The sequence below is a fragment of the Carlito syrichta genome, unplaced genomic scaffold (assembly GCF_000164805.1).
Source record: "Carlito syrichta isolate Samal-C Ts95f unplaced genomic scaffold, Tarsius_syrichta-2.0.1 Scaffold314105, whole genome shotgun sequence".
NCBI classification, from domain to species: domain Eukaryota; kingdom Metazoa; phylum Chordata; class Mammalia; order Primates; family Tarsiidae; genus Carlito; species Carlito syrichta.
In genome coordinates this window covers 15,992-31,284 of record NW_007258201.1, presented here as the reverse complement: position 1 = coordinate 31,284, position 15,293 = coordinate 15,992, and the positions used below count along the sequence as shown (strand labels likewise).

Genomic DNA, 15,293 nt, shown 5'->3' with positions numbered 1-15,293 from the left:
TTTTTGAGTTGGAGTCTCACTCTGTCGCCCAGACTGAGTGCAGTGGCTGCTCCCGACCACCGCAGCCTCAACCTGCTGGGCTCAGACGATCCTTCTTCTGCCTCAGCCTTCCAAGTAGCTGGAACTAAAGGCGCGCGCTACCACACCCGGCTAATTTTTTTTTGATTTATTGTAGAGATGAGGTCTTGCCAAGGTGCCCAGGTGGGTCTCGAACCCACGGGCTCAGGCAGTCCACTCACCTCAGCCTCCCAAGGTGCGGGATTACAGGCTGAGCCATCGAGTCCAGCTCTGTTGGGAATTTTTTTGGGGTGCAATAGACAAACTTCAGCCAGCCATTCTCTTCTACTGTTTTAGCTTTTGATTCGCTGCAAAAGTTGGGAGCTTTCACATCCAATGCTTTTCCATTGGTCTTCTAGCCCTATTGTTGATGATTCTGCTAGAAGAAAAACAGCTACCATAGCAAAATTCCGACCCCTTTATTAATGTAGAAACATCTATGAGAAAAGACTTTTCTCTGGTGACAGCAACATTGGAAGGCTTATTAAACCGCTTTTGCTAGCTGCATTATGCCATATGTTTTATGTGGTAAAGTATAATAGGTCCCTGCTCTTAAGGAGCTTATAAACTAATTTTATTTACAGCGGGACACTAAGCAGATGGTACATTGTTTGTTACTTTACTTTTTGTGTAACCAGAATATGGATAAAGAAGAGGGTACTTAAATGTGTTTCATATCCAGGTAATTAGAAAGTGTGAGTGGCTGTTTCTCACTTCTGTTTTTTGCTTTATTGTTTTACTTGGCTCAAATAACAACAAGCACTGGGATATTTATTTCGTTTGATTTTAAATGCTTGAATTCATACAATTTTAAAGAAACAACTTCTTTTAAGTTGGTTGCCAGTGAATAAAAAAGGGTTTGAGGCTGGGCGTGGTGGCTTATGCCTGTAATCCTAGCACTTTGGGAGGACAAAGTGGGAGGATCACTTGAGGCCAGGAGTTTGAGATCAGCCTGGATGACAGAGAGAGACCCGGTTTTTACAAGAAATTTAAAAAATTTGCCAGGTGTGGTGTATGCCTGTCATCCTAGCTACTCAGGAGGCTGAGGTGGGAGGGTTGTTTGAGCTCAGGAGCTGGAGGTTGCCATTGCACTCCAGCTTGGTGACAGAGAGACCTTGTCTCAAAAAACAGGTCTTAAATGTTTGAGTAAAGAAGTAATAATAGAGCTCTCTTAATTTTATAGTAGTCATACGCACAGGATACTGTTCCTGTGCGTATAAAGCAGGGTTTATAGCACACTTTTCCTTAAAATTTGTTTTTAAAAATAGCGAGCCATGTTCTAAGGGCTCACACTTGTTATTTCTTCCAGGATCCAAAGATTCTGTAGCTACAATGTTGTCAAGACTTTTCCGAATGCATGGCCTCTTTGTGGCCTCTCATCCCTGGGAAGTCATAGTGGGGACAGTGACACTCACCATTTGTATGATGTCCATGAACATGTTTACTGGTAATGATAAGATCTGTGGCTGGAATTATGAGTGCCCAAAGTTCGAAGAGGTTTGTGAAATTAATTTGATAATTGACTAAAATAAATTATATTTTCATTTTCTAACGAGGTGTTATAGGATCCTTTTATTTAGATAACTTGCCATTTTAGAAATTACGAATAAAATCTTTATTTTTAGTATTCATTAATTTCCCTCATTTTCATTTGCTTATATGATATGGAAATGCACTGTAAATACTTTTCTTTTGCCTTTTTTACACAAATGAATATAATAACACTTTGAGAAATGAATTTTTTATAAGAGACAGTAAAAAATGATTGTGATGAAATAAATTGGCTTACCATATTACCACAGTGGCTTTATTTTAAAATTGGATTTAATTTTTGATTTGTCTGTTTGATATTTTTATTGGACTTCTATATGCCTATTTCACATCTTCTCAAAATATATAAACTAATGACATACAGAATAAACATTTTTATTTTTGATTGCTTACTTTAAAAGTCAAAGCTACTGTAATTTTCTTTTCTACCTCTCTCAATAGGATGTTTTGAGCAGTGACATTATAATTCTGACAATAACACGATGCATAGCAATCCTGTATATTTACTTCCAGTTCCAGAATTTACGTCAACTTGGATCAAAATATATTTTGGGTAATACTTTAGTATATTTAACTTCTTTGTGTGTGCCATCATACTTTTGATTTGCTGTGGAAGTAAACCTGTTTGTTCAAATCATGTGTTTGGGAGCATGTGTATTGCTGAAAGTGTGCTGAATGAATTTAATAGAATGGCAATTAGACAGTCTAAAATTTGAGACCTTAATGATCTGGAGAAAAATAATATTGTTTATCTCAGAATATTGTATGAGACTAAATGTTATTGTGTAATAAAGGATAAGGTTTTTCAGTATTGAATTTTTGTTATTTTAGGTATTGCTGGCCTCTTCACAATTTTCTCAAGCTTTGTATTCAGTACGGTTGTTATTCACTTCTTAGACAAAGAATTGACAGGCTTGAAGTAAGTATGTAACAGTTTAAATATCCTTTCCTCCTCCTTCTTTTTTTTTTTCTGAGTCAGGTTTTCACTCTACTGCCCAGGCTGGAACAGTGGTATGATCACAGTTCACTGCAGCCTTGACCACCTGGGCTCAGGTATCCTTCCTTTTGTATCAGCCTCCCCTGTAACTGGGACTATGGGCCTGTGCCACCACACTGAGCTAATTTTTCTGATTTTTGTAGAGATGAAGTCTTGCTATGTTGCCTGGGCTGATCTCGAACTCCAGGGCTCAAGCAGTTCTCCTGTCTCAGCCTCCCAAAGTGCTGGGATTACAGGCGAGAAGCACTGTGCCTGGCCTTTCTTTCAAATACATTTTAAAGAACTTTTTCTTCTCCGTGCTGTTAAAGGCAATATATAAATTTTCAAAAGTTTAGAAGATCGGGAAATTTTTCATGTAATCTTACTACTAGCTAATTTTAATAACTATTAACATTTTATATTCTTTCCTGCTTTTTTATGTTTAAAAAGAATTCTGAGATCATATTATATATGCTGTTTTATAATTTCTCTAAGCCTAATAATAGTTTATCAACATCTTCCCATGTCCCTAATATTAAACTAAGTTGTTTGTAATGGCTATATGCTCCTTTCAGAATATTTTGTAGTTTATTAATATTCTAATATTAGATTGTTAGGTTATTTAATTTTCTCCATTAATAGCAAAACTGTGATGAATTCTTTGTAGCTAAATTTTTATTCATATTATAACCATTTTCTTACGATTTATTCTTAGGAGTGGGACAGTGGTTGTACTTTTTTAGAGCTTTGCTTTTTTTTTTTTGAGTTGGAGTCTCACTCTGTCGCCCAGACTGGAGTGCAGTGGCCGCTCCAGGCCACTGCAGCCTTGACCTGCTGGGCTCCTGCCATCCTTCTGCCTCAGCCTTCCAAGTAGCCAGAATTACAGGTGCGCGCTGCCACGCCTGGCTGATTTTTTGATTTATTGCAGAGATGAGGTCTTGCTGCCCAGACGGGTCTCGAACCCGTGGGCTTAGGCAATCCACTGACCTCAGCCTCCCAAAGGCGCGGGATTACAGGCTGAGCCAACCGAGCCCGGCTAGCTTTGCTTTTTTTAAGAGCATTTTAGCACGACTACTGCAGTTTTATTCTCCAGAAAGTTTGTTGGGTTTATCCTTACACAAGTAGTGATTAATGAAACACCTTTTATATATTTCATTTTTCCCCCATGCTAATTCAAGGAAATAGTTTTTACTAAGAATGGTATTTTGCTACAAAATTATCAAAACATATTTGGGTGTAAGCATATTTACATTTTAACATTAAGAATATTTTTAACAAATATCTTGAGCAACTATTATGTTTAGCTCTGAAGGTGCCAGAGAAGTATAAGGTATACCTTTTGGTCTGCAGAAAGGTGCACAAACTACAGGATCATACAGTGTATGAGAGGAAAGTTTTGTTTTAAAAAGGATTTTTTAACCCATATTTTTTCCTATTAAATGAACCTGATCTTTTTTTTTTCCAGTGAAGCTTTGCCCTTTTTCCTACTTTTGATTGACCTTTCCAGAGCAAGTGCATTAGCAAAATTTGCCCTCAGTTCCAACTCACAGGTAAGTATTATTTATAAGACAAGAATTCCTTTATGAGTTTTTTTTTACATAAATAGGAAGGATTAATAGAGTTTCTTAATGGCCCAAGATGCAATAATTGCCCTAAATTTTAAGATTAATCCTCAGGTCCTAAGACAGGTCTTTGTAAGTGCTCTATGAAAGTCCCATTTATCTAACCAACTCAATCATCATTCCATAGCTAATGGAATTTGGAATTGTCCTGATTTTCCTTTCTGAAAGTTTTCAGAAATTATGGTAATGTGACTTTTGGATAAAGAATATTTATTTCATGAAATACATAAGGGAGCAGGATGGTATCTAATGGAAAAGAGCTGCAGGGTAGATTTATTTTTAAACCCCTTTGGTTAGCGCCAGAATTATTTCCTATCTTAAGTTTCATTTTGTTATTAGTCACTTTGAAGAAACTAACATAACAATCTTGCATCAGAATATCGGTGGCTCAGCCTGTAATCCCGTGCCTTTGGGAGGCTGAGGTGAGTGGATTGCCTGAGCCCGGTTCGAGACCCGCCTGGGCAGGCGAGACCTCATCTCTACAATAAATAAAAAAAAATTAGCCGGGCGTGGTAGCGTGCGCCTGTAGTTCCAGCTACTTGGAAGGCTGAGGCGGAAGGATCGCCGGAGCCCAGCAGGTCGAGGCTGCGGTGGCCGGGAGCGGCCACTGCACTCTAGTCTGGGTGACAGTGAGACTCCAACTTAAAAAAAAAAAAAAAGTAAAATAACACATAGTTTCCCCCAGTGCTGTATTTGATGAGTGTTTATGATTATTTGAGCACCTTAACAAGGAAATGAGTTAGGTTTTATAATAGTAACATGATCTCATAAAAGTTTGTAACTAAGGTCCTTTTGATATTAAATGTTGGAGGATTTAATTATGTTGGCTTTCAATGATGGAATGAATGCATTCAAAGGAATATTCCCAAGAAATATCTCATTCAGTAGAAAGGGAAGCAGGGCACTATTTACAAGGGGGACCCCAAAAAAACCCTGGAATTTGTTTATAAAAAATTATGTTTTCGTATGTGTTTAAACTTGTCACTTTCAAAGTACTCTCAATTTGATGCAGTACAGCTATTGAGATGCTTTTTCCACTGCTCAAAACAGTTTTGAACTCATCAATTTTGATGCCTTTTAGCGCTTCTGCTGGTTATTGTTACCCTTCTTCCACATTGGCAAAATGTTTCCTTTTGAGGACCTTTTTCTTCTAGGGAAACAAACAAACAAAAAAAGTCGCTTGAGGCCAGATTATTGGCTAATTGAATAGGGAGTGTGGGACATGGGGGTCACGCTGGTTTTCATCCGTAGCGTGGACAGGATGTTGTTATGGTGGAAGAACCAGTCACCTCTTTTGCACAACTTGGGATGTTTCTTCCACAATTGGTGATGCAGTCTTCTCAAAAAGCAACCTTCTCAGCGCTTCTGGATGAAAACTTTGGTTGGCCATTGATCTGGAGGGACAAATTCTGAGTGCACTACAGGGGTCCCCCCAAAAAAAGACATTTCAGTTTTTTGTGTCTCCTCCTTTGTATGTTCTTTTATTTTTCTTCTTTAATTTTAAAGATGTGGGGTACAATTCAGGGTTAGGTATACAAATGTTCATTATGCAGGTGCCCTTGTTGATGAGGTGTGTCCGCCCCTTCCCTGGCAGATTCCACTACTGCCAATCTCTTATAGTATTATGATAATTGTTCAAGGTCTGCTTATGAGTGAGAACACATGGTACTCTGTTCTTTGTTTCTGTGGTAGATCACTGAGTATGATAGACTCTAGTATGTTCTTTTTTTAATCATCTATATTACTACTATTCTTTCTATCTTGAGCACCTGTTAGTCTTGTCTCATTGTATATTTTATTCTTTGAATAGCAAATTAGATGTTGGTATAAGCCCTAGGATGCACTAACATTTCTAAAAGTTATTTTGTACTTTGTTCTCATTGATATGCTTAATCTGTGTTTTAGGATGAAGTAAGAGAAAATATCGCTCGTGGAATGGCAATTTTAGGTCCCACATTTACTCTTGATGCTCTTGTTGAATGTCTTGTAATTGGAGTTGGTACTATGTCAGGTTTGTAAGCAATTTTTAATATATTTTAAAATAGATATGTCAAAAAGAATATCTTGGTATTGTTCTTAAATTCTGACTTTTAAATTGCTCTTAATTTTTAAGTAGTATCTGTTTGCTTTGGTGAAGACTTAGTAGCAGATTGCTGATTTATTTTTTACTCCTGCCATCCGCTCTTTATGTGTTTCATTTGTTTGTGATATTAGTTTTTTTTTTTTTTGTTTAGTTTAGTGTTGTTGTTGTTGTTTGAGTCAGGGTCTCACTCTGTCATCTAGGCTGTAGTGCAGTGGCACAATCATGGCTAACCACAGAGTCGACCTCCTGAGTGCAGGTGATTTTGCACCTCAGTCTCCTAAGTAGCTGGGACTACAGGCAAGCACCACCACACCTGGATAATTTTTAATTCTTTGGTAGAGATGGGGTCTCGCCAAGGCTGCTCTTTAACTCCTGGGATTGAGGAGTCCTCCCGCCTTGGCCTCCCAAAGTGCAGAATACATGTGTGAGCCACCATGCCTGGCCAGTTTAGTTTTTAACCAAGATTGTATTCAAAGGCTAGCCTAGAAGGCACCTTCCAGGCCCTGCTGTTACTTAGACTAAATTGGTGACTTGGTTCCTTATGTTTTATTTATCATGTAGGAGACAGTGCAAGTCAGAAACTGGACAGATCTGAGTTATCAACCTAATAAGGTGGTTGGAAAGATTTAATCAGAGAGGAGGTAGCGTTAGCCTCAACACAAATGTTTCCTCATCCTTAATTGGACAGTAGAGGATTAGATATGAAACATCAAATAGTACTAGTAATACATTATGTAGGGTAAAAATTATGGCCTGGCACGGAAATTTGCTAGAATGAATGTGTTGTGCTATGAAGATATCTGATTAGATTTTATGACTTTTCTCAAAAAGACCTTACTTTGTTAACTACTGAGTTATTTCCTTGTGCCTTGGACCCCTCAATAAGGAGCCTCATTCTCTCAGAAGTAAATTATTATTATTATTATTTATTTTTTTGAGTTGGAGTCTCACTCTGTTGTCCAGGCTGGAGTGCAGTGGTACACTGATGGCCACCACAACCTTGACCTACTGGGCTGGAGCTACAGGCGTGTGCCATCATGCCTGGCTAACTTTTTGATTTATTGTAGAGATGAGGTCTCGCCAAGTTGCCCAGGCTGGTCTAGAACCTGTGGGTTCAGGCAATCCTCCCACCTTGGCCTCCCAAAGTGCTGGGATTATAGGTGTGAGACCCCATGCCTGGCCTAAATTATCTAACTTTTAAGGGGGTAGTTGGCTGTCATTTGTACAGGCCTCTTTACTGGGTAGTATATTAAATATATTTAAATAATGTAATGTTTCTTCTAACTTTCTGAGGACAAATTGATTATTATTTAGTTATTCTTTTATTCAGCAAAGAAAATATTTTTAACATTAATTATTAAAATTTACATACCTTAAGATTCACTTTTTCAGATGTATAATTTTTATGAGTTTTGACAATGAGTATTCATGTAACCACTACTACACTTAAGAAGGTTGATGAGGTGAAAACATGCCTATGTGATTTTTTTTATTCAAGCAAAAGTGTATATGAGAAGTTGAAAATGATTAACTAGAAAGTAGTAGTTAGGCCATGAAACCAAGGGATTATTCATTTGAAACGGATGTGGAAAGCAGTAGAATGATGAGTTTTGTTATGGTATGGTCTGAGAAGTGGACAAAGAAGTGATTAGATTTGTAATTGGAAGAAGTCAAGGAGGAGACATGTACGTCTATACAGAAATTGTATAATTGGAGATTTGGCTTAGAGTCAGAAAGGGCAAATGTAACACATTAACTAGGAAAAAACCCTTTGAAAAAAGCTAGTTCAAAAATAAAACAGTCTTAGCTTCTTGGGAGTACGGATTGGTGCTCTCTCTGTATACACCAAGACTTATCTTGGGACAGAGTTAAGAAGAGTATCTGGAGCGTGTATGGCAGCAACATGAGTTATTATGGTGTAGAGAGAAATAGAACATTAAGTTGTGGAAGCATTCAGTGGTCTGAAGTTTGAAAAGATTATATTCAGCTATTATTTACAATGTAGTTTGGTTCCTGATGCTTCTGTTACTGCAATTTTGTAGTCTCTAGAATTTCCATATTTGAGAATAGTAATGCGAAATTTTAAAAATACAGCATATGCTTTTGTTTTATTATTCAAAGGATCACTTAAATTTAGAAAATAAAATTTTGCGTTTTTGATATTAATTATTCTAGTTAATAGTTTTTATAGGAAAAGGGAATTATTTTTAACTTATATTCCAGAGCATTTTTCTATTTAACTTGAGTGACATCAGAAATATGCTCTATATTTACTCAGGTTTGTCAAGTGAGGGAATAGGATTTGGTCATTTAAGGTCTTTTCCAGCCTCTATTCTGTTATCTTTTATTTGAAATTACCAAATAATACCTTAAACATTTTACAATGGAATATGTTTCAGTTTTAAATCTTGAGTTGTCATTTTGCATCATGTCAATTTCCAAACAGATAAAAGACACATTATGGAAACTTTCGTAGACGCTTGGGGGGGGGGGGGGCCCCCCCTGAAAAGAGATTTAGGAGGTCCCTTGGAAGGTGTGATGGCATCGGTGATTATTCTAGGGGGATAGATGTTACGAGGAAGAAAGTGCCGGGCTCGGTGGCTCAGCCTGTCATCCTGTGCCTTGGGAGGCTGAGGCGAGTGGATTGCCTGAGCGCGCGTTCGAGACCCGCCTAGGCATCTTGGCGAGACCTCATTTCTACAATAAAAATAAAAAAATCAGCCGGGCGTGGTAGTGCGCCCCTGCAATTCCGGCTACTTGGAATGCTGAGGTGGAAGGATCGCTGGAGCCCAGCAAGTCGAGGCTGCGGTGGCCAGGAGTGGCCGCTGCACTCCAGTCTGGGCGATAGAGTGAGACTCCAACTCAAAAAAAAAAAAAAAAAAGAAAGAAAGAAAGATGGAGGGATAAATAGTAAAAGAAAGAGAAAGAAAGAAAGTGGACATCTGTTCAATGAGTTGAGCAGAAGCCGTTTATTGAAACTTACAGCAGGTATTTATCCCCAAATTTTACACCGGCAGTCTTTACAAGTCTTCCACATGAACACAAGCCAGGTGCAGGAGGGGCGCCCCCCCCACCCACCAGGTGTTTCCTCAGGCATGAGGAAGAACAGTCTCAATTAAATCACAAAACTGTTACATGAACACAAAGCAAGGTGAATGAGGGGCATCCCTCACCCACCAGGTGTTTCCTGGAGTAAGAGGAAGGGCAATCCCAATTAAATCACAAGACATTTACATGAACATAGAGCCAGGTGGATGAGGGGCGTCCCCCACCCACCAGCTCTTTCCCCAAGCATGAGGAATGAGGATCCCAAAACTATCTCACTGTTCCTCATGCTTGGTTAATATTTCTCACAAGCAATACAACAATTCTAATATCATAATATTCTAATAATCAATAACTTTTAAAACCTATGCATACGCAACACCTAATAACCAACCTAAATCCCAATTGCTCTCTATTTTACGCTAATTCTACCTCCACTATAGAAACTCTTAATTATAGCCCAAACCAATTCCTAAGGAATGTGGCTCAGTCAAAAGATCACACTGGGCCGTTTCTGGGAACAATTGATTACAATCTCTTAACAAAATGGATGTTCTGAAATCCTATAAATCTATTTTAACTTTTATAAAAGTTTCTAATTCCTAATCCTGATCATCAGCAATAAAGCTTCTAAAAAATAAAACTCAAGTATAAACTGTGAATTGTATTAAAGCCAAAACCGCAAATGTAGAAGATGGAAACAATGTAATTTCTTAAGTTAGCTGTATTCTTTTTTTTTTTTTTGAATTGGAGTCTTACTCTGTCACCCAGACTGGAGTGCAGTGGCCGTTCCTAGCCACTGCAGCCTCAACCTCCTGGGTTCTGGCGATCCTTTTGCCTCCGTCTTCCAAGTAGGCGGAATTACAGGCATGCGCTACCACGCCCGGCTTGATTTATTGAGATGAGGTCTCGCTGCCCAGGCGGATCTTGAACCCGTGGGCTCAGGCAATCCACTCATCTCAGCCTCCCAAAGGCGCAGCATTACAGGCTGAGCCACCAAGCCTGGCTAGTTAGCTGTATTCTTATTAAACCTCAGAATATCATGTTTGATCATGCTTGAGCTGACATAATTCACTGACGTGGCATAACCTATTCTATAATACTTTCTATGAATAAAATAAATTTAATTTCTATAATAAGTAGAAAAAACTCTATACTAACTGTAGCTAAAACCCGGTTAAAAAGAAAGCAGCCTAGTCCAAAGTACGCGCTGGGCCCTTAGGAATGTGGCCCAGCCTAAAGTTTGTGCTGGGCCGTTTCTGGTAGCTCTAGATATTTATCTATGTTATTAAGGTTGAAACAGCACTTTGTATGTATATACTAATTCTACAAATATATTATTAAATCTTAAAAGAAGCTCGTGCCATATTAAGGGCTCCCAAATGTGACCTGAGTTTGAATTATGTTAAGTTTAAAGCCGAAACCGCAGTCTGTGAGAAACGGGAACAATGGACTCCTAAAGTAAGCCATGCCTGTCGTACTCTCAGAACTTCATGCTTAGATCATCAAAGTCCCTGCTAGTGGAACGTGCCAAAACAGCAAAGAAGGGAAGAGGCAATGGGCCTTCAGCTCCTGAACTCGTCCTAGCGGTCTCAGAGTATGCAGCCTGCCTGAATCAGGCAGCCCTCCACGGCTGGCTCCCAACAAGACACCATAGAGGTTATATTGAAATTAAAGTTTAGTGGTACTCAAAAAAATTTGTTGGGATCTTATGTCAGGAATGGCATAACTGGTGGTATAGTCTACTTTTATGAAAAGTCTTCAGTTCACAGGTGACTTGCTTTTGTGGTAATGTAGGATTGGGTCAGTATAACTGGGGAATTTTGTTCCATTTGGGGAGCCTGTCCTCTTATCTCCTTGTCTCAAAACAAGGTACTACCATTTGATAAAAAAGGGATTGGAAACACATTTCTTGATCAAATATTTATGAAACACTACCACTCTTCCTGGCACTGTGTGATGCTGGGTCCCTGGTAGAAGACGAGATCTCTGCCTCTGAGGAATTTAAGAGTTTCGTAATTACTCCTGTTCTCTAAGGCTGGCATCACCTCTGAGTTGCTAATTCTATTTCTAGTAAGTGGCAAAGAGCTTAATGTACCAGTATTTTCATGTGTTTGTGTACCTGCAGGAAGAGTCCTTGTGATATATGCAGTGTCAAAAATATACATACCTGACCAGTTATACATTTTTCTTCACCTAGGGGTGCGACAGCTTGAAATTATGTGCTGCTTTGGCTGCATGTCAGTTCTTGCCAACTACTTTGTCTTCATGACTTTCTTCCCAGCTTGTGTGTCCTTGGTATTAGAGGTAAGAACAATTCTTACGTATGGCATGAACAGGAGAGTAATATTTCTCCTTATGTCAGTTTGCCTAAACAGACTCAATACCTTGTAATGTAACACTGACCTACTTTGTAGCTTTCTCGGGAAAGCCGCGAGGGTCGTCCAATTTGGCAGCTCAGCCATTTTGCCCGAGTTTTAGAAGAAGAAGAAAATAAACCAAATCCAGTAACTCAGAGAGTCAAGATGATTATGGTAATGATATAGTTTTCTTCTCCTTTTAGTATCATCATTCTTTTTAAAATTGTTTTTACCCTTCCTATTTTCTTTCTGTAATTTTTTTGGCTCTTTCAATGCTATTCCTCGCTTGTCTTCCTTTTTTTCTTAACTTGTTCTTCATTTCTTTGAGGCTCCTGGTCTTATTATTATTAGTCTCTTTCCCCTACACAGATTTTTCAAGTTTCTCCATCTTATCCCTCCTTGAAAACTTATTTTGGATGTTTGCCACTGGTTCAGTGGGGTCACTACATTAGTCACTCACATAGCAACCTTGGGGCTTTTCATGGTGAGGGGAGGTGACCCAGTTGCTAGGGATGATAAATTTAGGTTTCATTGATATACAGAGGATACATCATTTAAAAAATTTTATTTCAGTCTCTAGGCTTGGTTCTCGTTCACGCTCACAGTCGTTGGATAGCTGATCCTTCTCCGCAAAACAGTACAGCAGACAATTCTAAGGTTTCTTTAGGACTGGATGAAAATGTTTCTAAGAGAATTGAACCAAGTGTTTCCCTCTGGCAGTTTTATCTCTCTAAGTAAGTTAATTGAAATCTACTCTGTTGTATATTAATCAAAGCACTCTATACTATTATAAATTTAGGTTGTACCTTTATATTTTGGAATAGTAACATTTTAATTTGCTTTCTTTTATTTAGAATGATCAGCATGGATATTGAACAAGTTATTACCCTAAGTTTAGCTCTCCTTCTGGCTGTCAAGTACATCTTCTTTGAACAAGCAGAGACAGAATCTACACTCTCATTAAAAAACCCTATAACATCTCCTACAGTGACTCAAAAGAAAGTCCCAGATAATTGTTGTAGACGTGAACCTATGCTGGTCAGAAATAACCAGAGATGCCATACAGTGGAGGAAGAGACAGGGACAAACCAAGAAAGAAAAGGTGATTTCTTATTTTCTCCATTTTCAATTTCTCCATTGCTAATATGACAAAAAGTTGAGTCTGTCTTTAAAATTATATGCAGTGTTGTGAGATTTCTTTTGATCTCTCTTTTTAAAAAAATTTATCTACTTATTATAAAGATGTGGGGTACAATTCAGGTTTAGGTATACAAACATTGATCGGACAGGTACCCTTATTGATGAGGTATGCCCCTCCCTCCCCTAGCAGTTTCCCTCAACTGCCAGTCCCACCCCCCTCCCCTGACAGTTTTCCACTACTGCCAATCACTTTCTTATAGTATTACAATTGTTCAAGGTCACCTTATGAGTGAGAACATATGAAACTCAGTTCTTTGTTTCTGTGATAAATCACTGAGTATGATAGACTCTTAGTCCATCCAATTTGCTGCCAGGTCCATATATTTGTTCTTTATGGCTGCATAATATTCCATTGTGTATACGTACCATATTTTTTTTATCCAGTCCAGCTTTGATGGACAACATGGTTGGTTCCATGTTTTTGCTATTGTGAATAGAGCTGCAACAAACATACGTGTGCAGGTATCTTTTTCATAGAATAATTTGAGTTCCTCCGGGTATATTCCCAATAGGGGAATTGCTGGGTCATATGGAAGGTCAATTTCTAGTTCTTTCAGAAATCTCCAGACTGTTTTCCAGAGAGCTTGTACAAGTTTGCATTCCCACCAGCAGTGTAGAAGCATTCCTTTTTCTCCACATCCTCGCCAGTATCTGTTGTTTGTTTTAATGATGGCTGTTCTTACATAAGAGGTTAGGTGGTATCTCAGTGTGGTTTTGATTTGCATTTCTCTGATGATGAGTCAGGCTGAGCACTTTTTCATGTGTCTGTTGGCTGCGCGTATATCTTCTTTTGAGAAGTGTCTATTCATGTCTTTTGCCCACTTTTTAAAGAGGCTGTTTTTTTCCCTTCGGTGTGTTTGAGTTCCTTGTAGATCCTAGATGTTAGGCTTTTGTCAGATATATAGTTGACAAATATTTTTTCTCATTCTGTGGTGTGTCTCCCTGCTCTCTTGATGGTTTCTTTTGCTTTGCAGAAGCTCGTTAATTTGATTAGGTCCCACTTATCTATCTTGGATAGGAATTTGTTACCAGTTCCAATTTCCATAAAATGTCTCCTGCATTTTCTAAGGTTCCTATAGTTTGAGGTTTTATGTTAAGGTCTTTGATCCATTTAGAGTTAATTTTTGTGTATGGTGATAGGAGTCCTGTTTCAGTCTAATGCATGTGGTCAGCCAGTTTTCCCAGCACCATTTACTGAATAGGTTTTTCTGTCCCCAGTAGTTTTTGTTGGAGGCTTTGTCAAAGATGAGTTAGTTGAGGAATTGAGACTTTGCTTCCGGAATCTATATCCTGTTCCATTGGTCCATGTGCCTGTTTTTATACCAATACCAAGCTGTTTTGATTACTGTAACTTTATAGTAGAGTTTGAAGTCTAGGAGTGTGATACCTCCTACTTTGTTTCTCTTGCTAAGGATTGTTTTGGCTATTTGTGGTCGTTTATGTTTCCATATGAATTTCTGTATTGTCATTTCCAGATCTGAGAAGAATGATGTTGGTAACTTAATGGGTATTGGGTTGAATCTGTAGATTGCCTTTGGTAGGATGGACATCTTAACGATGTTTATTCTTCCTATCCATGAGCATGGTATATTTTTCCATTTGTTTGTGTCTTCTTGGGTTTCTTTGAGCAATGTTTTGTAATTCTCGTTGTAAAGGTGTTTCACTTCTCTGGTTAGTAAGATGCTGAGGTATTTCATTTTTTTTGTGTGTGTGGCTATTGTGAATGTGGTTGTGCTTTTTATTTGGGTCTCTGCCTGCTTGTTGTTGTTATATGGGAATGCAACCGACTTTTGTATGTTTATTTTGTATCCTGAGACTTTGCCAAAGTCCTTTATCAGCATCAGCAGTTTTTTGACAGATTCTCTTGGATTTTCAAGGTACAGGATCATATCATCAGCAGAGGGATAACTTGAACTTACTCTTTTCCTATTTGGATACCCCTGATTTCCTTCTCTTGTCTAATTGCCTGGGCTAGGACTTTCAGCATAATATTGAGCAAGAGGGGTAAGAGTGGGCAGCCTTGTCTTGTTCCAGTTTTCAGGGGAAATGTTTCTAGTTTCTGTCCATTTAGCAGTATGTTAGCTGTGCGTTTGTCGTAGATGGCACGTACTATTTGGAGGTATGTTCCTTCTATACCTAGGTGTTTGAGGGTTTTTATCAGGAAGGGATGCTGGATTTTATCAAAAGCTTTTTCTGCATCTAATGAGATAATCATGAGGTTCTTGTTTTTACATCTGTTGATGTATTTAATTACATTTATGATCTTGCAAATGTTGAACCAGCCCTGCGTCCTGGGGATGAAGCCTACTTGGTCATGGTGGATGATTTTTGTTTTTTTGTTTTTTTTTGAGTCGGAGTCTCATTCTGTCGCCCAGACTGGAGTGCAGTGGCTGCTCCCG

At 38.5% G+C, this 15,293-nt stretch overlaps 1 protein-coding gene across 4 annotated transcripts in view; it reads left to right on the top strand.

Moving 5' to 3' along the window:
* The first annotated feature begins 1,269 nt into the window (after nucleotides 1-1,269).
* Nucleotides 1,270-15,293, top strand: part of HMGCR (3-hydroxy-3-methylglutaryl-CoA reductase) — a 29,541-nt gene continuing 15,517 nt past the window's right edge. For 2 of the 4 annotated variants that reach the window (XR_505196.2, XM_021719060.1), the window contains exons 1-9: nucleotides 1,373-1,554; nucleotides 2,050-2,161; nucleotides 2,440-2,527; nucleotides 4,050-4,134; nucleotides 6,112-6,217; nucleotides 11,535-11,641; nucleotides 11,752-11,868; nucleotides 12,268-12,428; nucleotides 12,549-12,796. Coding sequence is in view for 3 of the 4 variants with exons in the window: in XM_021719060.1 (XP_021574735.1) it covers nucleotides 1,390-1,554; nucleotides 2,050-2,161; nucleotides 2,440-2,527; nucleotides 4,050-4,134; nucleotides 6,112-6,217; nucleotides 11,535-11,641; nucleotides 11,752-11,868; nucleotides 12,268-12,428; nucleotides 12,549-12,796 (1,189 nt within the window). In the remaining variant the exon portion in view is untranslated. Of the gene's footprint in view, nucleotides 1,555-2,049; nucleotides 2,162-2,439; nucleotides 2,528-4,049; nucleotides 4,135-6,111; nucleotides 6,218-11,534; nucleotides 11,642-11,751; nucleotides 11,869-12,267; nucleotides 12,429-12,548; nucleotides 12,797-15,293 lie in introns of all 4 variants that reach the window. The other 2 variants (XM_008071043.2, XM_008071044.1) reach the window with 2 other exon arrangements.